Source organism: Syngnathoides biaculeatus, chromosome 13, assembly GCF_019802595.1.
Source record: "Syngnathoides biaculeatus isolate LvHL_M chromosome 13, ASM1980259v1, whole genome shotgun sequence".
Lineage (NCBI taxonomy): Eukaryota > Metazoa > Chordata > Actinopteri > Syngnathiformes > Syngnathidae > Syngnathoides > Syngnathoides biaculeatus.
The window spans coordinates 16,564,393-16,589,649 of NC_084652.1; the positions used below are offsets into that span (position 1 = coordinate 16,564,393).

The 25,257-nt window shown below is 40.0% G+C and overlaps 1 protein-coding gene across 4 annotated transcripts in view; it reads left to right on the forward strand.

Annotated features, from left to right (window-relative positions):
• Window positions 1-15,505, forward strand: part of LOC133511225 (rho GTPase-activating protein 12-like) — a 47,590-nt gene extending 32,085 nt beyond the window's left edge. For all 4 annotated transcript variants that reach the window (XM_061839951.1, XM_061839952.1, XM_061839953.1 and 1 more), the window contains 11 exons: window positions 91-152; window positions 227-308; window positions 392-493; window positions 2,986-3,084; window positions 4,333-4,435; window positions 6,758-6,877; window positions 11,712-11,810; window positions 11,908-11,985; window positions 12,071-12,205; window positions 13,631-13,736; window positions 14,105-15,505. In XM_061839951.1, the coding sequence (XP_061695935.1) occupies window positions 91-152; window positions 227-308; window positions 392-493; window positions 2,986-3,084; window positions 4,333-4,435; window positions 6,758-6,877; window positions 11,712-11,810; window positions 11,908-11,985; window positions 12,071-12,205; window positions 13,631-13,736; window positions 14,105-14,279 (1,161 nt within the window). In that variant the 3' untranslated portion in view covers window positions 14,280-15,505. The remainder of the gene's footprint in view (window positions 1-90; window positions 153-226; window positions 309-391; window positions 494-2,985; window positions 3,085-4,332; window positions 4,436-6,757; window positions 6,878-11,711; window positions 11,811-11,907; window positions 11,986-12,070; window positions 12,206-13,630; window positions 13,737-14,104) is intronic.
• The last annotated feature ends 9,752 nt before the right edge of the window (window positions 15,506-25,257 follow it).

Below are 25,257 nucleotides of genomic sequence, written 5' to 3' on the forward strand. Positions count from 1 at the left end.
TACCGTGATGATCAATGCTTGTTTTCGTGACTCATGTCTAACCTGCTCGCTTGTTGTCTTCTACACTTTTTCCCCCCTCTCCATGTTCAGCCCTCCGAGAAGTGCGGTGTGCTCAATGTGACGAAGATCACAGAGAATGGCAAGAAAGTTCGGTGAGTAAAACTTATCATTTGTTATTTTCTACTGTGAGGATTTGATGCAGTGGTTGGTCCACTATCCATCGTAGTAAAAACTGGACTTCCTCCTGGACCGTCTTACAAGGCTCCACACTGCTCTTCACCAAAGGCCAGGGAGGTGGGACTAGCTGGGTGCGCCAGTCGAACCTTCAATTGAATCAGTCCTGATTAATTGCGTGTATGATTGCTCACTATCCTTTTTTAAATATTCATAGTTTGGCGCCAGTCAATCCAAACCAGAGTTAACGGTGGACCTGAAGGGAGGCTCGGTGGACTGGGCCTCCAAGGACAAATCCAGCAAGAAGCATGTCATAGAGGTGGGTTATATTTTGTTTTAAAGAGTCAATAGTATTGAAAGTTAAGTTTTTAATGATAGCATACGTGTCTGTGTGTGGTATGCCTGCCCAGTCATTAAATTTGAAATTGACTTTTTCTAATAATCTGTAAGCGAAGTCTTCTTAATGTCCGACTCATTGTGTTTTAACAGTGGGACTAATTTGTATAACCACTCCCACAAAATATTTAACCCATGATTTCACATTTTGGCTGGGTTAAGTTCCACAAACCAGATCCAGAGTGAAGTTGTGAACGGTCAAGAAACACATCAAGAACTACATTAAAAAAAAGTAAAGAACCAAGTTTAAAAAAAACAAAAACAATTAAAGGTCGAATCCAGAGGAAATGTATTTGATTTGTCTATCATGCAAATGTAGCTAAAATTTGATTTAAAAAAAATATTTAAAAAATTCTCAACACAACAGAAATGAAATGAATTAGCGCCAAAGTGCACATTTTCTTTTAAATCCGAATGCCTCCGATGTCTGTTTCAAACCGAAGCTCTGTTGAAGCTGGTTCCGTGTGACGTCACTCCAGGACAACCCCAGTACAGAAATGGCTTCCTATTTAGACAATCATACACGCGAGTGGGATCTAGAGAAGATAGACAGCAGTGATGAAGAAGTATTTATGGAATGTATAAATGCTACTGGCTTCTTGTCGGTGCATAATAGATCACACAGGTTTCCGGAGCAATGAGTATTTATTGAACTCAGAGGACCTGGAACACAGTGAGCGGCTACACATAGAATGCTGCAGGTAAATAACTACAACATAGATAAGGGACCCAACCCATAACACCTAGGAGAGGTGTATGCCCCTATTTGGCATAGTGACAAACAACCAATAATCTACAGAATGCTCTGTGGAAGAGATAAGAACTGAAGAGGAGGAATTTTCTTATTCTTCTCATGTTCGAAAAACATCCCATGCAGGTGTAATTCAACCATATATATTCGAACCGGAGTTGACGAATGTAACACAAGGACAGGATTTGACGAGACCTGACAAAGTTGACGTGGAACTTCGCACCCACAACACAGACTGGAAGGTGCCTCAAGAAATCTACGTACACCCTGTTGACGAAATAATCCAATTCAAACACGTTTAAACCTCTGATGCTCCTTGCACACAACAATGAGTCTGTTGTTGTTGTTGTACTTGCGATTGAATCGGCGTAAAACAAAAATCAAAACCTTCGGTAACGTTCTGTGTTAAAAGATTTAGCCCGTATTTTAAATAATCCACAAAACACTTGCGCGCACACACTGCTGTAGTCGAATTTCTGGGAGACCTAAGCGTCAACAGTACAACAACTTAATACAATGTCCAAATTTCATCACCACCTAAACAGCACATGGATACGGATATTAGCTTACTTGTATATCTGTATCGGTATTGTACTTACATTTAAAACGAGGTTGATACTTGTCAATACTAAAATGTTGAACACGTATGTACTTACTTGCTACCGAAGCCAAGTGAACGCTGTACCAGGTTTTCAAAGCAGTCCTTCGTGAAATGCTTGGAACATCTTACTGTCCACTTTGATTTGTTAGTCCAATGCGCCCGCTTTGTCTTCACAAAGCTGTTCCATGACCTGCCTATCTGTTCATCTTTTACAAATTCATGTAAGCTGACTCTATCAACGTTTGACGCAGAACAGCCGTATGCAACACACTTCCTCATCCTCGTTGGTAGCTTTTTCACTCTCTGGCTAAATGTTGTCGTGACTTCACATCACATTCCGGAGAGTACCGGAAGTTGCCGAATCTAAGTGACATTTTGAACAAAATCTTGAGACTGACTATGACGCTAATTTATTTCATTTCTGTTGTTGAGAATTTTAAAAATATTTTTCAATGAAATTTAAGCTACATTTTTATAATGGACAAAATAAATTTCCTCTGGATTAGACCTTTAAGAACCATGTCAAAGACCAAGACAAGAACCATTTCAAATCACAGATCAGAACTACATCAGGAAACCATCAAGAATCAAGTAAAATCCTTAAGAACCAGATCAAGGACCGAGTCAACTATGTCAAAAAAATCCAGGTCTAATCCAGGTCAAGAAATACTTCTGAACCAAGAACTACATCACAAACCATGTCAAAATCCAGTCAAAAACCAAATCAAAAAGCAAAACAAGAACCAAGTAAAAAGGCAGTCAAGAACAATGTAAAAATGTTAACCAAGTAAAAAACAAGTCAATGATGTCAAATTACAGCCAAGAATAACATAGAGAACCAAGTCAAGAACCACATAAAAAACAAAGTAAAGGAACAGTAGAGAACCAGATCAAAAGCCAAGTCACAAACGATGTCAAAATCTATTCAGAAACAAAGTTAAAAGAACAGTCAATAACCATGTCACGGGACTGTTCTCTCAAAACAGACTAATTTCAGAAATACAACTAATGGGATTTAAAGTGTGTTAGAATTCTAAATACTTGATGTATTGCTCACACACAGCTGAAGACCCGGCAGGGTACAGAACTCCTGATTCAGTCGGAAAACGACGTCATCATAAATGAGTGGTACCGAGCCCTCAAGGACACAGTCAGCAGTCCGGTAAGGATCACCAACCCCACTAGTACCCCACTTAGTTTCTACTCAACTGCAGCTAGGTTGGACGTGGTCAGTAATGTTCTCGTATTATTGGGGGGGGGGACTTTATTTTCTGCGTCATTGCCATTTATACACAACAGTAACACGGGGTATGAAAAAGTAAAAATCGCAGGGCACATAGAGGCAAACAGCCACACTCACAATCACACTTAGGGGCAATTTAGAGTGTCCAATTTGAATTGAATTTAATTATACAGTAAGAATTCCTTTGTCACAGGCGATGGCTGCAGGAGATTAAGTTTAAATGCAAACAAACAATGCGAGTTTTAAAAACAGAAATGTTCCAGTTAAAACTCTTTATCAGTGCAAATGGTTTAGCATGAGAGGAAAAGAATTAGGGGTCTACGTAGTACAAATAAAGAAGGAAGTTAATGGAGTTGTTGTAAGCAACCTGCTGATTCACATGCTCCCACAACAACAAAAAGCGTCAAGATTTTATAGCTAAAATCCTGTAAATCAAAATATCTTACACTAGAGAGAATGTCTCTCGGCTGGCCTGGGAACACCACGGGATCCCTCCGGAAGAGCTGGGGATAGGGAACTCTAGGTAACGTCGAAAGCGACGTAGAAAAGGAAGCGGCACATTATCTACCTCTGGAGTGGGTGGAGTTGTTTAGAAGTGACACAGAGTATGAAGATTTTATTGGATTTATTGGTGTGGAGTGACACTGAGGGTTTGGTAAACATGTTAGCATGTTCTTTGTGCTATAGTTATCTGAATAACTGTTACGTTACGTTAACATACCAGGCACGTTCTCAGTTCCTTGTTTATGCGTCATGCAACGTTAGCAATACTGTGTACCTATTGAGGCTGTTCTTTATTCTATTTTTATTTTAAATTGCATTTCAAGATGAAATGTCCGATGTTAGTGTTGGGTTTTATCAAATACATTTACCCAAAAAAATTTGACTTATACTCGGGTGTGACTTTTTTTTTTTTCTTCTTTATTATCCATTTTTTGACTGGTGCGACTTAAATTCCGAAGCAACTTATAGTCTGTAAAATACAGTAATCAGAGTTTTATGCTAACACCTTGCCCTTCATTGTTAAATCTAAAGTACCTAAAAGCAAGTAAAACTTTGGAGACTCTTGATTTAGTGGCTTTGTCGTATTAACTTGACTTATCGGGCCACTGGGTCACAAAGCAGGAACATTTGAAACCTTCTAAAAGGTGATTTTGTGTTTTTCAGGCGTGTGAGTCAGATGAAGCCATAGAAGACGACTTATCAGATTCAGCAGAAGCAGAGAAGCAAGACCGGGAGAAAGAACGCAGAGACTCTAAGAAAGGCAGACGTATGTATAATTCCGAAGCCTCGTTCACAAAGAGAGCCCCAAAAATACCACATCGGATGAGGCATTTATATTGCCTATTATGCAGAACATTGCTAGAGCTGCACGATATTGGGAGAAAAATGATATGGAAACCAATTATATTTATTGTGATGTTAAATAATACAGGCTCGGTGTTGATAAAGTTCAACAATTAAAAATTTCGAACTACCCTAACTTCTTGTGTATAATAGGTTTTTTTTCCCCCCCAAAAAATTCTCAGGCCAATTCTGCACATTATACATGTGTATAGGGGAAAACATTTTACGCCCCCATCTAGAGGCTACGGAAGAATGCTTACAGTTTCATTCCAAAATACCAACGCCACCCAGAGGTTGAGAAAGGTGTACACTTTGATTATAATTGTGATGAGGAAAGGACACATTGATGTCAAATGTGCAGAGGACCTAATAAAGCCATTTGAGCACCAAGGTGTACATAATGTGGAGAATAATAAAAAATTATGATCATTTACCTTTGGCGTTGAACAATGATGCGAAGAGAAGGGTGCGGGACAAGCAAAATGGCATTGTGGGGGACAGACGAGGAGGAAGCACAGTCACATCTTAATTCCACTAAAATCAATAAATTCCACAAACTGAATTCAAAACTAACCTTAACTTTCAGTGTTTCATGAAGTACCAATCCAAGGATGTTTGCCTTTGAGGGCTTTTGATAATCTCCCAGAATGTGCAAGGCAAACATCATCAAAGTGAGCGCTAGCCCGACTAGTTAACACATTTTCTGGGAGATTCATAATAATAATAAATTCGGAAATGTCATGGACTTTCGTCAACACTTTTTATTCTGGCTGACGGAATACTGGCTGCCTCCTCCTCTACAACACAAACTGCTCCTGCATTGCAGTCCTACGCCTTTCCCAGCGAAACAAGTTCCTCAACTTCAGGTTCAACCTCCACTTCGATCCTCTCAAAATCCTGTGGAGCAGCAGCAGCAGGAGGCAACATGCATGCCTTTTTCATATTTCTCGACGATTTATTGTTTTGTTTTAATGGACAAAACAACTCTTGTCGTCTTCTCACTAACACTTGCCATGAATTTCTTGGGTCCCATGGTGAAAAAAGATGAATAAATCCACAAAGAAGTTGTACTGTAGAAGTTTGCGCGAGTGTATGACAATTGATTCGGTGACGAAGACACAGGATGCGTTTCACAGGTAAAGATTGATGTCCTTCCTAGCCAATGGAGGGATGTAATGCCAGGAAGAGGCTACATGGTAGCCAATGGTAGAGCTGCTCTATTGCACCACACAAACCAAGAGACAGAAAGTGGATCATGGCTAAAGATTGTCATCCCTCCTAGCCAATGTGATGCCAGGAAGATGTTCCGGCGGTAGCCAATGGGAGACCGGTGCTATTGCGCCACTTTCAAACCAAGATGCAGTACAGGATGTTTATGTTTGGTGGAATCCTTCCCCATTTTTATCCTTTCGTATCTTGATTTTTTTCCCCGGGGAGGCTATTCGTAACATGAATTTTTCGTTAGTGGAGACGTTCATAAGTAGATGTATGACTGCAGTCACTCACATTTGAAAAATGTACAGGTGTGGTCAGTCATGCTCGCAGATATAAAGTTGCGGGTGTGGGTTCTCTTTGTAATTAAGAGAGGAGGGGGGGCAGTGTCAGGTAAACTGGGAAGTAGAAGTAGGCTGAGCAGCTGCTCGTTGTTAGAGACTATGTGCTCCGGTTTTCATGTGCGCTGTGTGTGTGACACAAGTGTGCAATTGCACAGTGGTGCACCTTAGAGGGAACATTGGTCGAGACTATACAAAAAAAATCTACATCTTTCAATATCTATGTATTTCTACTCGTTAAAAAAAATTACGCGCGTCATTTTTCGTGCTCGACGTGAAAGACGGTTTTGAAATGGGCTGATACTGATGATACTACCGCACCAAGAAGAGAAAGTAAAAGCGGGTTTGGATACTACATCAGTAGGAACACTGCTTGAAAGGGACAAATGTAGAAGCAGGACAGGTGCATCAGATACTACCACAAGAAGAAGACACTATGAAACACAGCTCTAGCTACTTCTGCAGAAGCTGTGAAAGGATATTCAAATGCCACCATAGTAAAAATAGTCAGAATGCGACGCCAGATTCCTCCGCAGAGTTCCTTGTGGAAATAAGCGGCTCGGAAAATGGAATGGGGGGGAAACAAGGTGGTCTTGAAATAAAATGTCTCCAACTTAATAACCACTGTTCCTGCTGTGTTGTCATAGCAACAAAGATCTCGTATCTGATGTTAGTTTCTGATTCCTGTGCAGCCATAAAGACATCAAGCAGCGTTGAAGGGGCCGACAACAAGAAGACCAAACACAAGCTGAAAAAGTTTCTGACCCGACGGCCCACTCTGCAGGCCGTCAGAGACAAAGGATACATCAAAGGTACCATGATCTTTCAGCACAGAGACTATAACTGAATTTTGGGACTTACTCTTAGAGTGTGACAGGAAAAAGCTCAAAACCTTCTTGATGATATGTTGAAGAGAAGGGTGGTTATAGTATGTCCAGGAAAGCAGGTTGAAAGGCAGTTTAGGGGCCGGGGCTGAATTATTTCACCATGGTGTAGATAGGAAAAGAAATGGAGTAGGTTATTTGCAAGCAAGTGTTCGCTAAGAATCTCTTTTTGAAAAGTTTTCCAATTGAGTGTTGAGGCTGAAACCTCTAGATAAAGTATTTGGGGAGTCAGCTATAAGGATGGGAATTACAATAGTGGACAGTTTGTTCCAAAAGAGGCAGGAACATAAAGTGACTTACAAGAGTGGAGGTAGAGGCAGGCAGACAGGCAGTTTACATCTTTTGAAGATGATCTGATCTGAAAGAGGCAACTGACTGTAAGGTAGTGGTAGCAGAAAATGTGGCAAGACAGCATAGGATGGTGGTGTGTAAGATAATTGCTGGTGGGGAAGAACATGAAAAGAATAAAGCAGAGCAACGTGGTAGTTGAGAATGGAATTGTTGTGTGGCTTTTTAAGAAAAGGTGAGACAGGTTGTCAAGAGGAGCTTCCAGAAGACTGGACCACTATAGCCAAGATGATCAGAGAGACAGGCAGATCAGAATCCGCTTTATTGGCCAAGTTTGTAAAAACACACAATGAATTTTTCTCCGGCAGTCGGTGCTGCCGTGGTACGACATACAGAACGAATAACAACAAAGCAACAACAAAGAACAAGACACTTTCAATCTACAGAAACTATTCCTTATAAGAATTGTGCAAGATGTAAGATCTTCATTTAGAACAAGTAAGAGATAAGTGTGTCAACATCCCACATTGTTTAAAGCTTGTAAAGAGTCTCTTTACCTGTTCACGGTTCCCGTTATAGACCAATGCAATGAAAGTGCAATGACCGTTGTGCAAGGGAGCAGGTTAAAGTGACGAATCGTGCAATAGTCTACAAAATATATTGTTCTTTTCCTTTCGGCTTGTCCCGTTAGGGGTCGCCACAGGGTGTCATCTTTTTCCATCTAAGCCTATCTTGTGCATCTTCCTCTCTAACACCCACTGTCCTCATGTACGTCATGGATGTCTCATGCATGTCCTCACGACATCCATCAACCTTTTCTTTGGTCTTCCTCTCGCTCGTTTGCCTGGCTGCTCCATCCTCAGCACCCTTCTACCAATATACTCATTCTCTCGCCTCTAGACATGTCCTAACCATCGAAGTCTGCACTCTCGAACCTTGTCTCCAAAACATCCAACTTTGCCTGTCCCACTAATGAGCTAATTTCTAATCCTATCCAACCTGCTCACTCAGAGTGAGAACCTCAACATCTTCATTTCTGCCACCTCCAGTTCTGCTTCCTGTTGTCTCTTCAGTGCCACAGTCTCTAATCCGTACATCATGCCGGCCTCACCACTGTTTTATAAACTTTGCCCTTCATCCTAGCAGAGACTCTTCTGTCACATAACACACCAGACACATTTCACCAGCTGTTCCAACCTGCTTGGACCCATTTCTTCACTTCCTTATCACACTCACCATTGCTCTGGATTGTTGACCCCAAGTATTTGTAATAGTACACCCTCGCTATCTCTTCTCCCTCTAGCCTCACTCTTCCCCCTCTACACCTCTCATTCGTGCACATATATTCTTGTTTTACTCTGGCTAATCTACATTCCTCGCCTTTCCAGTGCATGCATCCATCTTTCTAATTGTTCCTTCACCTGCTCCCTGCTTTCACTGCAGATCACAATATCATCTGCGAATTCATGGTCCAAGGGGATTCCAGTCTAACCTCATCTGCCAGCCTATCCATGACCACAACGAACAGGAAGGGGCTCAGAGCTTATCCCTGATGCAATCCTACCTTCACCTTAAATTCTTCCTTTACACCTACGGCACACCTCACCACTGTTCTGCTGCCCTCATACATGTCCTGTACTATTCTAACATATTTCTCCGCCACACCAGACTTCTGCATGCAGTACCACAGTTCCTCTCTTGGTACTCTGTCATTGGCTTTCTCTAGATCCACAAAGACACAATGTAGCTCCTTCTGACCTTCTCAGTACTTTTCCATTAACATTCTCAAGGACAGTAATGCATCAGTGATACTCTATCTCGGTATGAAACAATACTGTTGCTCACAGATACTTATTTCTGTCCTGAGTCTAGCCTCCACTACTCTTTCCCATAACTTCATTGTGTGGCTCATCAGCTTTATTCCTCTATAGTTCCCACAGCTCTGAACATCGCTCTTGTTCTTAAAAATGGGAACCAGCACACTTTTCCTCCATTCTTCAGGCATCTTCTCGCCTGTTAGTGTTCTGTTGAATAAGTTAGTCAAAAACTCCACAGTGACCTCTCCAAATTGCTTCCATACCTCCACCGGTACGTCATCAGGACCAACTGCCTTTCCATTTTTCATCCCTTGTAGTGCCTTTCAAACTTCCCCCTCGTTAATCATTGCTACATCCTGGTCCTTCACACTTGCCTCTTCAACTCTTCCTTCTCTCTCATTTTCTTCATTCATCAACTTCTCAAAGTATTCTTTCCATCTATTCAGCAGACTACTGGGACCAGTCAACACTTTTCCATCTCTATCCTTAATCACCCTTACCTGCTGCACATCCTTCCCATCTCTAGCCCTCTGTCTGGGCAACTTGTGGAGATCCTTCTTTCGTGTCCAACCTAGTGTACATGTCATCATATGCCTCTTATTTAGCCTTCGCCAGCTCTACCTTTGCCCTACGTCGCATCTCAATTTATTCCTTTTGCCTCTCGTCAGTCCTCTCACATAGTGCTAATACTAATATTGATTGGACCAGCAGGATGTGAGTGTCCCAACAATCGCACAAGGCAGACAAATAGTAGTTCACTGATCAAGAATTTAATGACTTAATTGCCAGAGGGACAAAACTGTTTGAATGCCTGCTAGTTATTACTTGCATTGATCTGTAGTACTTTCATGACTGAAGGAGCTGGAAGAACTGGTGGGCAGGATGTGAAGGGTCCAAAAGGATCCTGCCCACTCTAGACCTAGTTCGCATTGCGTGCAAGTCTTCAATAATGGGTAGAGTGGTGTCGATAATCCGTTCAGCAGTTTTGATTGTCCGTTGCAGTCAGTTTGTCCTTTTTTTGTGGCGGCCCCAAACCAGACTGTGATGGAGGTACACAGTACTGATTGGATGACCGCTGTGTAGAACTGTTTCAGCAGCTCATGTGACAGGCCGTGCTTCCTCAAAAGGTGTACGAAGTACGTCCTTTGCTGGGCTTCTTTGAAGATGGAATTGATGTTCGTCTCCCACTTCAGGTCCTTTGAGACTGTAATTCCCAAGAACTTGAAGGTATCGACACTTGACACAAGACTGTTGTACAGAGTCAGGTGCAGCTGTGGTGAAGGATGGCTCCTGAAGACCACAATCACAGTCTTTAGAGTACTTGGTTTACTGTATCATTTGGTAGAAATGCTGAGTAAAAGACTTGGTGGTGGAACCTTAAAGTACAGAATTGTATAAGGAAAGATGTTCGCTAAGAAGAGGTGAGACACTGAGATGACTGACGAGAGGAGAAAGGAATACGTGATACGACGAAGGGCAAAAGTAGAAGTGGTAAGGTTGAGGGTCCAGTTTGGACTCTGAAGAAGTAAAAATAAAATTGGTACAGTTTGCCCAGACAGACTGATAGAAATGGGAAGGTTGTGCAGCAGGTTAGGGTGATTAAGGATAGAGATCGAAATGTGTTGACTGATGATACTTTAATGATTTGATGATTGAAGAAAATACGAGAATGAAGGGTAGAAGAGGCAAGGAAGCAAGAATGATTATGAATGGGGGACTGAGAAAGGCACTCATGAGGATAAGAAATGGAAAGGCAGTTGATCCTGATGACATACCTGTGACGGTATAGAAGCATATAAGAGAGGTTTACCAGCTTCTTCAACAGATTTCTAGCGCTAGAGAAGATGCCTGAGGAATGAAGGAAAATGTGTGCTGGTAATCATTGTTATGATGATGATCAAATTAGAGGCAGTGGCACTGGCCCGTGTGGCTTGTTTTCTTGAAAATAAAGAAGACAAAAACTAGACATATAGATATACATGCACTGTATATAACTAACAACTAGAACTGTAAAACTGTAGTGTAGTGGTTAGAAACTGGCAGCCCACGGGCCATTTGCAGCCCACAAGACGATATATTGTGGCCCCACCTTAATATGTTTAATGTTCGTGCGACCCTCGAGTTTTATATGAATAGCACTTTGACAGTGTTGTGTGCGGAATTGAGAAACCAAATAATCATGATGGGGTCGATGGCTATCAGGGGTGTGATATTGGCTAGGCTTGATGCAAGCAGAGAAATATTTTTCATTGAAAGTTACAGCAGTGTTGCCATGGAGATGGGTTTTTTTCCCCAAGTTTTGCACATAAGTTGTTTGCACCAGCGTCCTTCTTCATCTTATTTTGTGTTAAGAAATAACACAAGACATTTGAGGAGATTTTTTAAAAACATTTCTTATTTAAATTCTGCGTACATCCCTGTCCGCCGATTCTGCGGCCCAGCCTCAGCCAGACTCTGCCTCCAGTGGCCCCAAAGTAAATTGAGTTTGAGACCCCTGCTGTAGTGTAACTGTTTTTTCGCTGTATGTTTGACAAAAACATTAATAAAAACACAAAAGTCCAATCAATCAGATCCACCAGGTCAGTTTGACCCAGAGTCAGATAAAGACATTTTTGTTATTTTTCTGATTCAAACTTATCTAAACTGTGTGTGCATAGATCAGGTTTTTGGAGCCAGCTTGGCCACCCTGTGCCAGAGGGAGAATGACACGGTGCCCTCCTTTGTCAAGATGTGCATGGAGCACGTGGAAAGCAATGGTGCGTCCTGCTGCACCACCTGCCTAATGACATGCCACCCATCCCTTTTATATATATATATATATATATATTCCCGCCTAACATTTTTTCCCTCCAGCTCTGCACATTGGCGGCCTCTACAGGGTCAGCGGGAATTTGGCCCTCATCCAGAAGCTGCGCTATGCTGTCAATCACGGTAAATTCCCCCTATGCTGTCCAGCGTGTCTTGTTTTTAGAGCTATTTATGTATTTCTCGTTGTCGTTGGGGTGACGGCGTGCAGATGAAAAGGTGAGCCTGGCAGACAGCAAGTGGGAAGACATCCACGTGACCACTGGAGCCCTGAAGATGTTCTTCAGGGAGCTTCCTGAGCCTCTCTTCACATACACGCTCTTCCATGACTTTGTTAGCTCCATCAGTGAGTGCTCTCCTCCTCTTGTAACACCCCCAAACATACATAGAAATATGCTTTTCATATGACTCCATCCATCCATTTTCTGAGCTCCTTATCCTCAGGAGAGTGGCAGGAGTGCTGGAGCCTATCCCAGTTGGCAATGGACAGGAGGCAGGGTACACCCTGAACTGGTCGCCAGCCAATCGCAGGGCAGTCGCACTCACAATTACACTTAAAGGCAACTTAGAGTGTCCAATTAATGGATGTTATTGGGATTTGGGAGGAAACCAGAGTGCCCGGAGTAAACCCCCACATGTATAGGGAGAACATGCAAACTCCACATAGTTGAGCCAGGATTACGAACTTTGGTCCTTAGAACTGTGACGCCAACGTTCTACAGCTGCACGGACTGTGCCACCCATATGACTCCATATTTTCCATTTTTTTTGTCTACCCCTCACTTTTTAAACTCATTTTTCACATGTAGCAGCATTTTTTTTTGTTTTGAAATACTTTTTAAAAATTACAAGTTTCTTTTTTTTTTCTTCCTATCTTGATTTAATTTTGTATTCATTTATTTTTTTCAAATGTGTATTTTGACCAAGCTCTACATGTGTGGCTCTGCTTTTTATTTCTAAAAAACATTTAACTCCATATTTTGCTCATGACTCTTTTTTTTTTTTGATAAACTTTTTACATTTTTCCCAATTTTATTTTAAAACATTCTCTTTATTTTTCACTCTACCATATTTTTTATTAGTATTCAGTAGCTTTTATTTTTTTTTGTTTCTCTCAACTCGTAATAACTGAAGCTGATCTTCTACTCAATTTTAAGATTTTGTGTAGATTAATAGGACTTTTTTAAAAGCCTTATTCGCTGGGATTGGACAGAGGACAGTAAAACATGAATCACCATTTAGCTATTATGCTGCAAAAAAATGTAATAACTTTCCAACAGAGGTGATATGAGCACCAAGTGTGAGTGTTTTCAAATCCAGATTAAAAACACTTTTTTTCTCATGCGTTTTAGAGTGCTTCTACTTTTCGATGATATTCCTTGCACAAAAACCTGTTTTAATTGTACTTTTTCAAATGTTTTTATTTATCCATTTGAACACTTTTAATTACGTGAAGCACATTGAGTTACCTTGTGTATGAAATACGCTATACAAATAAATTTGCTTTTCTTTATTTTTGGTTCATTATAAATGTTTTGCAAATGGAACAAAATGTTTCTGCTTTATACCTGTTCTATATTAACGTCCATTTAGATAATTTTTACTCTATTTCTGAGAGAGCTGCTTTGCGATTAGTTTCATTTGGAGACCAGAGAGAGTCAATGCAATCATTTGCACAACATTGGCAGTGGTTACACATGCAGTGCTCTCGTTTTCACCCCACTGGCCACACTGATCATGTTTTCATTTTTTGCGGGGTTGCGCCATGCAGAGATTCCTGACTACAGGCAGCGGGTCAATGCCATTAAAGAACTTGTCCGACAGCTACCTGAACCCAACCACGACACCATGCAGGCGCTCTTCAAACACCTACGCAAGTAAGGAAATAAAAAAAAAAAAAAAATATATATATATATATATATATATATATATAATTTGTACACAAACATGTTCTGTGGCCTTGTATTTACATTGTGCATCATGCGCAATCTGAATCAGATCTTTGAAGCTTTTGATCCTGCATACACTTGCTATATTGTGTTCAAATTGGATTTATCTGATCTGATCTGGGATTTTATTTATCTTATTTTTTTTACACGTATGTCAGTGGTTCCCAAAACCTTTTCAGCAGTACTTTTTTCCCCCACTGTATCAAGACGTAAAACCAATCAAGCCTTCAGTCTTAAATTTAACATCCCAAATATGTGTAGGCTGACGTTAAAACCTAATCATGTTCTATGTTCAGAGTGATCGAGCATGGCGAAGAGAACCGCATGACCAACCAGAGCATCGCCATCGTGTTCGGCCCCACGTTGCTGAGGCCTGAGACCGAGATGTGGAACATGGCGGTCCACATGGTCTACCAGAACCAGATTGTGGAGCTCATCCTACTGGAGTACGACAACCTCTTCGGCAGGTAGAGGGCGACGGGGCGCGCTGACCATCCTCCGCGATCAAAATCACTCTTTGCACTTTGGACTAACTTTGCTTTACTTTTCCAACACTGGATTTAAACTAAGGGACAAAAAAATATAAATCCTGCTGTGACCAAGAGAAAGCCTCAATGTGGAGGAGCCAACATGAACTTTTCAAAGTACAAAAAGGGAACATGGTTTAGTGACTGGAATTTCCACCAATTAAATACATTAATCCAATTAAAGACATTATTACAATAGAAATGGTTTCATTAAATTGTGCAGCAAATTATTTGTTCTACTGTGAAATGTTTTTATCATGACCACTTTATTATTCTAGTAGTAGTATTTTTTTATTTTTATTTTATGGCATTATTAGTGGTTTACAATTTGCAATTTTATGACATTATTTAACTGGATTTTAAAAATGAAAAAAGTGAGTCACCTATCAAAGATCAGCACACTGATTGGCTGTACTTTAGTATGTAGGGATCCTAAGAATGAAAGGCAGCTCAATGAGTATGTCATTAAATATTTACTGTCAATAAAAATGTCAGTAAAAAGATGCAATGGAATAATAAAACAGCTAGAAAATCAATAAAAAGGTCATATATAAAATTTGATTAAAATGCTATGGAATATTGGGGACATCCACAGTAATAATAAAAACATCCAGAATTCCAGTAGCTAAGCAATAATTTAATTAAATAAAAATTTGGTAATAAAAATCTAATGAAAATTGATTAAATAAAATGACCTGAAAATTTAAATTTCACCATTTGTCCTTAATTTCATACAAGTCTTATTCATTAAAAATTACATGAAATAAAAAATTTTGATAAAATGTCATAAAATATCATATAATACAAATCTATTACATTATTAAAATCCAATCGATTATTCAAAATGTAATTACAAGTGAGAAAATGACGTTGCCAACACCGTCATTTCACAATTTGAATGCGTTGTTAATTTTCTATTTAATCGGCTTTTATTTTTCAAACACAAAAACACTATCCAAGTCTATTTTATCTTTATCCTTTAATGATGGCAATCAATTTATTGTCTTTCATGTTTTTGCCTGACTTGTCCATTTTCCCTTCAAAACACTTCTCTGAATTTTGTGTAGTTTTTGTGCGCGTGTGTGTGTGTCTGTGTAAAGGGGATTTCCAAGCTGTACTGTACAGAATTTAAATAAGAATAATTAATAAAGCTTTGGAGTGTTAAAAATTGGGACCAGACCAAAAAAGCAATTGTTGTGATTGAGCGAGTCCAATGTTTTAGTTGTCTGGTCAACGGATGTTTGAGACATCATTAAGTATAACTATAATTAATTGCCACTGTTCATCGTGTCATCTCAACAAAATGCTGCTGGCTCTATCAAAATGTATAAAAAAAAAACCTGATGACACATTCGAAAAAGGTCAGTCAATTTCACTTCATCAAAAACAGTCCAGTGTGACAAACCAGGGAGAAGCAATGCGATTTTTTTTTTTTATAGTCTTCCGAGTGTCATACAAAATTGATGAAAAAGCATCATCCAACATTCAGGCAAATATAGATTATTTTATGCTGTTTCGTATTATATTCAACCCCCCCCCCCACACACACACTCTTTCCCCAAGGATTTTACAAAAATTATGCCCTTGTAGCCAGTTTCATTTAGCAACATGAAATTTGGTAGACATGACTATTATGGGTGAACCCACAAAAAAAAGCAATACAATGCCCAAAAACAGGTCTGCCATTTTGATTTGAAGTGACCATTTTAGGCCCATTTTAATTATTTACTATGTTCCTTCAAAAATGGTGTCCCAAGATTTTTTTTGTCCATTACAAATTTGAAACCACATTTGAAACACATCGATAGTAATTTAGATATTCTAATTTACCAATATTTTGACTTTGGGTCATTCGTTGCATGTGGGCAGGACATGTTGGGAACGTTTGAAGTTTGATGATGAAGCTCAGGGTTTTAAAAAAATAAACAAAAAAAAAACCACACCTTATGCAAGTGTCACTTTGCAATGTGAAATTTGGTAGACGTCTATTATGAATACACCCACGAAAAAGTCAAGAACCCACATCATAAAATGAATAGGGAAATTAGCCATTTTAGTCTTATTTGGGTCACTTTTCTGAGTTGTTTTTAATTGTACTTTTGTTTAATTCAGCAAAAAAACCTAGCATAACTTAGCATTAAATTTAGTACACGACTACGGTGATTAGGTCTCAAGAAGCCACGCCCAAAAAAAAAAAAAAAAACAGCCTCAAAATCTCTCATCTTGGCCAAAACCTATAAGAAAAAGATTATAGGCGCCTTTCTCAAATTTATTTCATTTCCTCACTTTAAGAGAAAATGTGTAAATATCATTCAAATATAATGTGAACTTAAAGCGCAGGTGACGTGCCTATAAACATTCTAAAATAGATATTGTAATGAAAAATACGAAAAAATAAATATGAGCGGAGAGTGTGTCATCCATGCGCAAAGTTGCGGAAGTCTCACTTGACATCCAAGTGATCGCCATATTGCCTGCTACGTCGTCATCATCAGACGTCACACTGGGACATTCGCCATTGAAAACACGTAGTGGCACCTGCTACGGGAGATAAAAACAGTAAGTTTCGGATTTTTCCGACGTGCCTTCTGACACGGAAGCTCTTTTCGAAGAAGAGAACATCTCACAATTGAGTGAAGTGACCGGGGCAACGATACCCTATTTCGAGCCATATTTAGATATGTGGATCCCTTCTAACTAACAACAGACTCCCCGACAGTATGTATGACAGTATGTAGCGTACTCAGTCGCGAGCGACGACAACGCCGTAAAGCGGCCCGGCTCCGGTGCCACATCCACTGATCATGGCTTTGGCCGGGGTGGCTCATCGTGGCACCGACGCACACATCAACACATTTACCACCCCTGAGTTACGGATTACACCCCCCACCCCCCGCCCAAATATTATTATTTTTTTAGTAGCTGTATACACACCTACCTGTCATTTGGAACCCGAGAAGCTCTAATCCTTTTCACCTGTGCAATCCATTTTTCACGATGAACCGGGTCTTCTGGAAAAGTATGAAGAGCGAATCCATCCTCCCAAGTGTTCGGGCAATACAACGAGGCAGCATTTTGGCTAACACGAAGGAAGAACAAGCACCCTTCCAGCAGGTAAAACTAGTATAAACAGACGAGACCGCTTGAGTGCGCTACTGCCCTGTACGTCACTTCCTTCTTCTTCTTGAAAACAAATCCCTCGAGAGGATTTTCATGGCAGGAGTTACAAAAAGCCATATACGTCAAAACCATGTTGTGTGGTCAAAAAAATGGATAGGTCCATTTTCACTGCCTTTTTTTTTTTTTTTTTTTTTTTTAATTAAAAACATACTAAAAATCGTACTTTTGGTGTCGGTGGTCCTTTAAATTGCTGTTTTACAATGATTTAATGTATTTAGGGAACAAAACTTGAGTAATTTTGCCCTGTTCAAGAAAAGTGGTTGGACCATGCTCATTAGAAACAATTGAAATCAAGCGTTTTCTATCACTTGCAATGAGTTTCTCACTTCTCTGTAGAATTGGAGGCTTTTCTCGCATGAATGGCCTTTTTAAAATCATGCCGCTGCATTTCAATCAGATTCAAGTCTGGATTTTAACAAGGCCAAGTATATGTTCCCCAATCTGTCATCATCCCGGTTTCTAAATGAACAATATACCCCTTCAGTTTAGTATTTGGGAACAACATGGAATTGACCATGTAGAACAACTGTTTAAAAATTAAGTTGGGTGCATGCAAAAAATCTCAAGAACCCACGCCAAAAAATGGAATTCAGTGGTATTAAGTTGTGTGCATGCCTCCTCCTCCTATGTCCCCCACGATGCCTCGTCACGCACCCTTTGGGTCATTGCTCAACACCAAATGTAAATGATAATATTTTCTTTAATATTCTTTACATTATATACACTTTGAATGCTTATTTTTGTCTGCTGATGTGGGAGAGGGGAAGGTCGGGGGCTTGGAACGAATTAGGCTATTTACCGGTAAAATGAGTTTCTACTTACGAAAGTCTCACGTAACGAAACGACTTACAGAATGGATTAATTTTGTCAGTAGAGGTACCACTGTATTCATAGGGGCGGCACGGTGATGCAACTGCTTAGATTTATGGCCTCACAGTTCTGAGGACTGGGGTTCAATCCCGGTCCGCCTGCGTGGGTATTCTCCGGGCACTCCGGTTTCCTCCCACATCCCAAAAACATGCAAAATTAATTGGACACTCTAAATTGGCCTTAGGTGAGATTGTGAGTGCGGCTATTGTGTGTCTCCTTGTGCCCTGCGATTTTCTGGCACCCAGTTCAAGGTGTACGACGCTTCCCCCAACCACTGGTCCACAGACAAAATAAAAATGACCGTTTTATATATTTTTTACTGTATTGGAATTCATATGTCGGTGTCTTTAATATTGGAAATTTAGCGGATCTTCTCTGCTGAAACAGCTCCGTGTCTCAATTGATCCATCAAGACTGAACAGAACGATCCTAGCCGACTCGAACGCTTCAGTTTCCTGTCACAGCAGGCTGGCTAATGGCGGAAGACTTCCAAGAGTGAATCATTTCATAAACTAATTCAGTTCATTACATTTCATTCTTTTGAACAAAATGTTCATGAATGGAACAATATCAGGAGTCCTACTTAAAATTTGGGTTTATTGCAACAGTCAGTTCTCAAGCGCCAAGTCCACTCTGATGCATACACAGTCATGGGTTTCTGCTCGACACAGGCAGAAATAATTTGACAGAGTTGAAAGTACTATCATTGAGGAGCTACAGAACTGCAGTCTGGTCTGGCTGCCGACAACAACTCCGATGCCCACTCCTGCATCGCGTCCACAGTGCATGCAGCACGAACGATGAAGGAGGAACCAGAAGCGCACAACTGAGGCAAGTCTGCAACACACAGCACCGCATGTTGACAGAAAAAACAGAATTGTTGAAATTTTTGCATATTAAAAAAAACCTGAAATATCACACAGTCCTAAGTATTCAGACCCGATGCTATGACATTAAACGCAGATGCTGTCCATTTCATACACACCTTCATTGGAATCCAGCTTTTTTTGATCATATTGATTGAACCTGAATAGAAAAACCATGTACCTTTGTAAGATCTTAGAACTCGCAGTGCATTGTCAGACCAAATGAGAATCATGAAATCAAAAGAACTGCCTGAAGCGCTCAGACACGATTGTGGCAGGGCTAGCCAATCTAGCCAATGTCACAAAAAAATTCTCAGATGAGAAGCAGAATCAGCTTAAATGGCCAAGTATGTAATAACACACAAGAAATTTGTCTCCGGCAGTCGGTGCTGCCCTGGTACGACATTCATGTTCACCGTTGCAGACCAGTGCATTGACAATTGTGCAAAGGGAGCAGTTGAAAGTGACGAATCATGCAATAGTCTACAGAATATTTCACTCATACTAATACTGATGGGACAAAAACATTCTCTACAGTGTTAAGGACCTCAAACTGGTCCAAGGTTCAACTTCTAACATGACTGTGACCCTAAGTACACAGCTAAAATAACAAAGGAGTGGCTTCAGAACAACTCAGTGATTGCTTTTGAACAGCCCCAGCCAGAACCCTGACTTAAACCCAATTGATCGTCTCTGGGGAGACCTGAAAATTTCTGTCCCCAATGGTCACTATCCAACCAGACAGAACTGGAGAGTATCTGCTAAATCCAGGTTTGAAAAACATGTTGAATCATTCCGAAAAGACTCCTGGCTGTATTTGCTCAAAAGGGTACGTCTACTCGACACTGAGCAAATGGTCTTGAAAGTTATGGCTGTGTGATTGGTTTTTCTTTTTTAATTAACCTCCAAAAATTTCAACAATTTAATTTTTTTTTTCTCTGCCACTATGGGGTGCTGTGTGTACATTCATGAAGAAAAAAGTGAACCCAAATGATTTTCGCTAATGGCTGCAATATAACAGTGAAAACTGTACCCACTGTACTTTCATGTGCTGTCAAGTACATATGAAAACAATAGATGGCAAAATTCCCCAAAATTTATTTTTTTAGTCAATTAAACACAAAAAGTCTCGTTTTATTATGTTTACCCTTAGCATCTTTAGCTTAGCCACCAACTAATCCTTTACGGCTCTGAATTTAAAAGTTGAGTAAAAGTACAAAAAAGAAAAAAAAATGACCAAAAAAGTACCTTTTAACTCCGGAAAACTTTCTCATGGGATTTTTTTTTTTTTTTTTATTCATTCCAAAACTTCATAAAGGCGGACAATAACTAGCCACTGAGACCTACAATGACCCACTATTCTCTATTTATTGTATCAAAACAAGTTCAATATAACAATTTAAATATTTAGCCTGTTATTTGATAACCTTTCAAACAGATCACAAATTTGGCTTTAGCGTTGCTCGTCTTATCCGCCAACACTTGGGCAGTGACTTTAGAAGTTTGACTTTTCAAATGACTACTGAGCTTTTATTGTCTTTTGCTGCATTTTATTTTATTATTGCGACGATGATATGAAGTCGTTTAATAACTCGTTTATTTTTACAGTCTGGCCGATGAGAGAGGCATCTCGAGGAGTTTTCACTCTAATCACAATTAACACTTTGAACCGGTGAGTGGCAACACAACAGCGTCAGCGTTTGTTCATTAGCACTAAAAAAAGCAAACAGATGACGCTCGATTGCTTTTATGATTTTTTTTTTTTTTCTTTCATGTCTTTGCCGAGGTCAGGCCAGTAGAGAATAAACGCTAACCATATCCCGTAGCTAATTATTCCGAAAGGACTTTGCTGACCTGCCGCTATTTAAAACCTAGACGCACGCCACAAATTAAAAAAGAGAAATTATAAAGTGTCGGGAAGGTTAAGAGGAAAACAGATTGAGAATCTTCACACAATCTTTTGGCAGAGCTCTCAAATATCTCATTAGCCTTTGAAGCTGCGGCCAGCCAAGCGAGTCAAGCCGTGGTGTGGCTTCATTAGTCATGCGAGTTATTGACGCAGCTAAGTTTCGTGCTCAGCTATTGGCCCAAAAGTCGGTATGTTTGCGTTGCAAAAAAATACCATTTTCATATACAGTGGTCTAAAAAGTGCAGTTTTTTTTTTTTTTTTTTTTTGCCCGTTTGTCACAGATGTTTCCTATAATCAAACAAATTGAAACATTAGACAAACACAACACAAGTAAACAGTATGCAATTTTTAATTTATTTATTTATTTTTATTAAAAGAGGGGAAAGAAATCCAAACCTGCACAGCCCTGTGTGGGGAAAAAGTAATTGCCCCCCATGTTAAAACATAACTAGTGTACTACTGAGTTCAATTTCTCTAGCCAAACCTCAGAAAGACACTTTTTTTCTGTTGAAACTGCAAAATGTAGCGATTGCGTGACCTTTTTGTAGGTGTGTGTGCGAGCATGTGTGCATGTAGACCTCTGAAGAGACTCCACCAGTGCAGAAGGAAAGAAAAATGTCCTTGTTTACTCCCAAATTGCTCAAATCAGCATTTACAATCGTTGTTTTGTGGGATGATACCCGAGTATGAGTGATGTTATTGTGGATCAAGGAAATTGCTACCTACCTAATGTCGATTTGAACACAATGAAGCAAAAAGAGAAAGAATATATATCCTCTAAATGTGGATTTTTATATTCTTGTCTGTATGGGTATGTCAGGAATGGCCGGCCTGCGAAGAATACCCCAAAACAATAGCAATGACTCATCCCAAAGGCCACAAATGAACTCAGGACATTTTCTAAAGGACTGTAGGCAGACATATAAATTATTCAAAGACAATAATGAGAATATTGGACTTGGACCGACAAGATTAAAGTTGCAATCATTGAGAAGTGTGCGTCTGGTGAAATTGTAGCACAGTATTTCAGAAAAAAGAACAGACGAACAAGTCAAACACGGTAGTCCAAGTGTGATGGTCTTGGGCTGCTTTCTTCTTCAGGAGCTGGACAACCAGCTGTGATCACTGGCACCATGAATTCTGCTCTTGAACAGACAACCCTGAAGGAGATTGTTCAGCCATTAGTTAGCAGCAAGATAATGATCCAAAACATACCAGAAAGTCTTTTAAACAAAATGAAGGTTTTGGAGTGGCCTTGTCAAAGTCTAGAAGACCTGAACCCGATTTGAATGCAGTGGCATGACCTTAAAAAGCCGTTCATGCTTGTATGTATGTATATGTATATGTATATATATATATATATGCACACATACAGATATATAATGATTTATAGATATGATTCTGGATGCTTTAACACATAATACATAATTTGCATTAGGGAGGGTGAAAGTAAGGCACCGTTCAAGTGTGACAGAGTGGAAGAATCTTGTGACTTTGTCATTTTTCAGTCTCGTCTTCACGTTATCTTCACCGCCTCCAGCAGGAAATCTTTTCTTCCACAACAACGCGGCAGCGCTCGGCTCTCAGCCAATACTTTTGAGGCTCTGCCGTGCGTCTCGCATGTGATTCAGAGGAATAGCAGCGTTCTGAAGATGTCTCCTTTTGTTGCGCCGCCACCGTGGCCTTTTTGTGCTCAGATCATCCACACAAAAAGGCACCAAGTCGATTTTCCGTTTTCAAACTCCCTCCGAGCCTTCTGGTGTTGCTTGTCCCTCCGCTCTGATTTCAATCAAGAGGAATTAATGACCCGCCGTGGCTGCGACGCCTGATCTGAAGCAAAACAACGCTCAGTAATGAAACGTACGCACAATGATGCGGAAGACATCTTGGGACACATCCATCATGATGTTGGGAAATTGACGTTTGCATCTCGTTAACGTCAAACCTATCGAGTGGAACGGCATTGCCGTTAGTTATCTTGTGCGTTGCTTCTTTCATTGTTAAACATCTCATTCTGCAGCACGTGTAACAACATTGTCATACAGAATCACCAAGAATGCTAACTAGCATTACATTGGCCAGTAGAATTTCTCTGCCTGTGCAGTGTCCTAAAGCTTTTATCCCAAATCCACATTTCACCACCAGTACTGCCCAAACTGTGTTTTCTTCACTTTTTATACTGTTCGTGTCCAAATACCGTAATTTCCAACCAACAGAGCACACCGGATTATAAACCTCACCCAGTACATTTTGAAAGGAAATACCATTTGGTTTATACATAAGCCGCAAGTGCCCACATTGAAAGACGAGATATTTACAAAGAATGACGTACACAAAAATATTTTTCAAAGTTTTAATACCTTAGCTTAGCTTAACATAGCAAGAACATGGTAGCAAGAACATGGTAGCATGAAAAGGGCTGGTTAAAAAAAAAAAAAAAAAAAAAGCCACGGCAGCTACACAGTAGCAACATGGTAGCAGAGCACTAACAGAGCCAAAAAAAAACCCATACCTAAATCACTGAGACATGGCAGTAGCACAGCAGAAACACACTAGCATGGTGCTAACGCTAGTGCGGCACTAACGCTAGCGTGGCGCTGACGCTAGCACGGCGCTAACAGGGACGGTTAAAAAAAAATACATACCAGTAAAAATCACTGAGAAAGGGCAGTAACACAGCAGCAACACACTAGCACAGTGCTAACGCTAGGTTTCGAGTAAGCGCTAACAGGGCTGGTTTTAAAAAAAACAAACAAAAAAAAAAACAACGTACCGGTAAAAGTCACTTTCCTCAGCACATATAGTCCACTGGTCTCACGCTTACCTTTTCCGCTTGAGTGCCACCTTGCGGCCATTCAAAAAATTTTACAAATTTGTCATTCGTCGCATCACCACATAAGCTGCAGGGTTGAAAGCGTGTGGAAAAAAAGTCGTGGCTTTTAGGCCAAAAATTACGGTACTTTCGTCTACATTTTTTTTCCACTTTTCACCTCTTGTAGTTGTCCAATACTATTGTCCCCATATTCATATTTTTCCCCCCACTTCACATAGGTGTCCCATTATTATTATCATTTTTTTGGTCATACTTCACATTTTCACAATAATTCATTTGTTCAAATCAATAGTTAATCATTTTCTTCTACCTGCTGACATCTTTGTCCCCATTTTGTTCATATTGCACTTCCCAGGTATCACACTAATTTTGTCCAAAGTCATTTTTCCTCGTCCTTTGGATGTGGCCATACTTTTGTTGGAAGCCCACGTTCTTCACTCTTTTCATTCGAGTGGGAGGGTTCCAATATATTTGCTCAAGCTTCGCAACTTCCTGTAGGTGTTCCAATACTTTTGTCCACAATTTTTCTATGTCTCCAAATAGTATAAAGTAACTCCAAACCAAAGTGTGCTAGACGTTGCATTTTGCATTTCGCGCACACATTTCCCTTTCACAGAGAAAAATTGACTTAAAAGACAAAACCAGTATTGAGCATTCACAGCACGGCCGGCTGGCACCAAATAAGCGCGCATGAATTTTTAGCAGTATATTGATTGAATAAAGCAAAAAAAGAAAGAAAGAAAACCTCGTTTGGTGTTTTGTTCTGGATCAAAACAACGGCATCTTCTGCCAGGGAGTGGATTTACATTTCTTGGCACAAGCCACATGTATACACTGCGTACTCGCTTATCATTCAAACATGCGTGTGATGCACATGTAAACAAGACACTGTGGGGGGACGCAATCCAAATAATTCAACACAATGTCCACTGGGGAATAAACACCACAAATAATGCACATCTTGTTTGTGCATCCTTGTCTGTGCACCTGCATGCTGAACTCATCCTGCATTAATAATGTCCATATGCATAATGCATTATAAATATACAGTATTACCTATGTACAATGTGTTGGGGTTTTTTTTAACCTGGAGCAAAAATTATCGTCCTATACAGTACTGTGTTTTGGACCTCATTAAATTGTGCAAGTGTACGTCATAAACGACGTTCAAACCAAAATAAATTCATCTGGTCTTTAGTTTAATATTTGCATGGCAAATTTGCTCTTTAATTCGGTCTTATCAGTATTTTTGATCTTTTGTCGC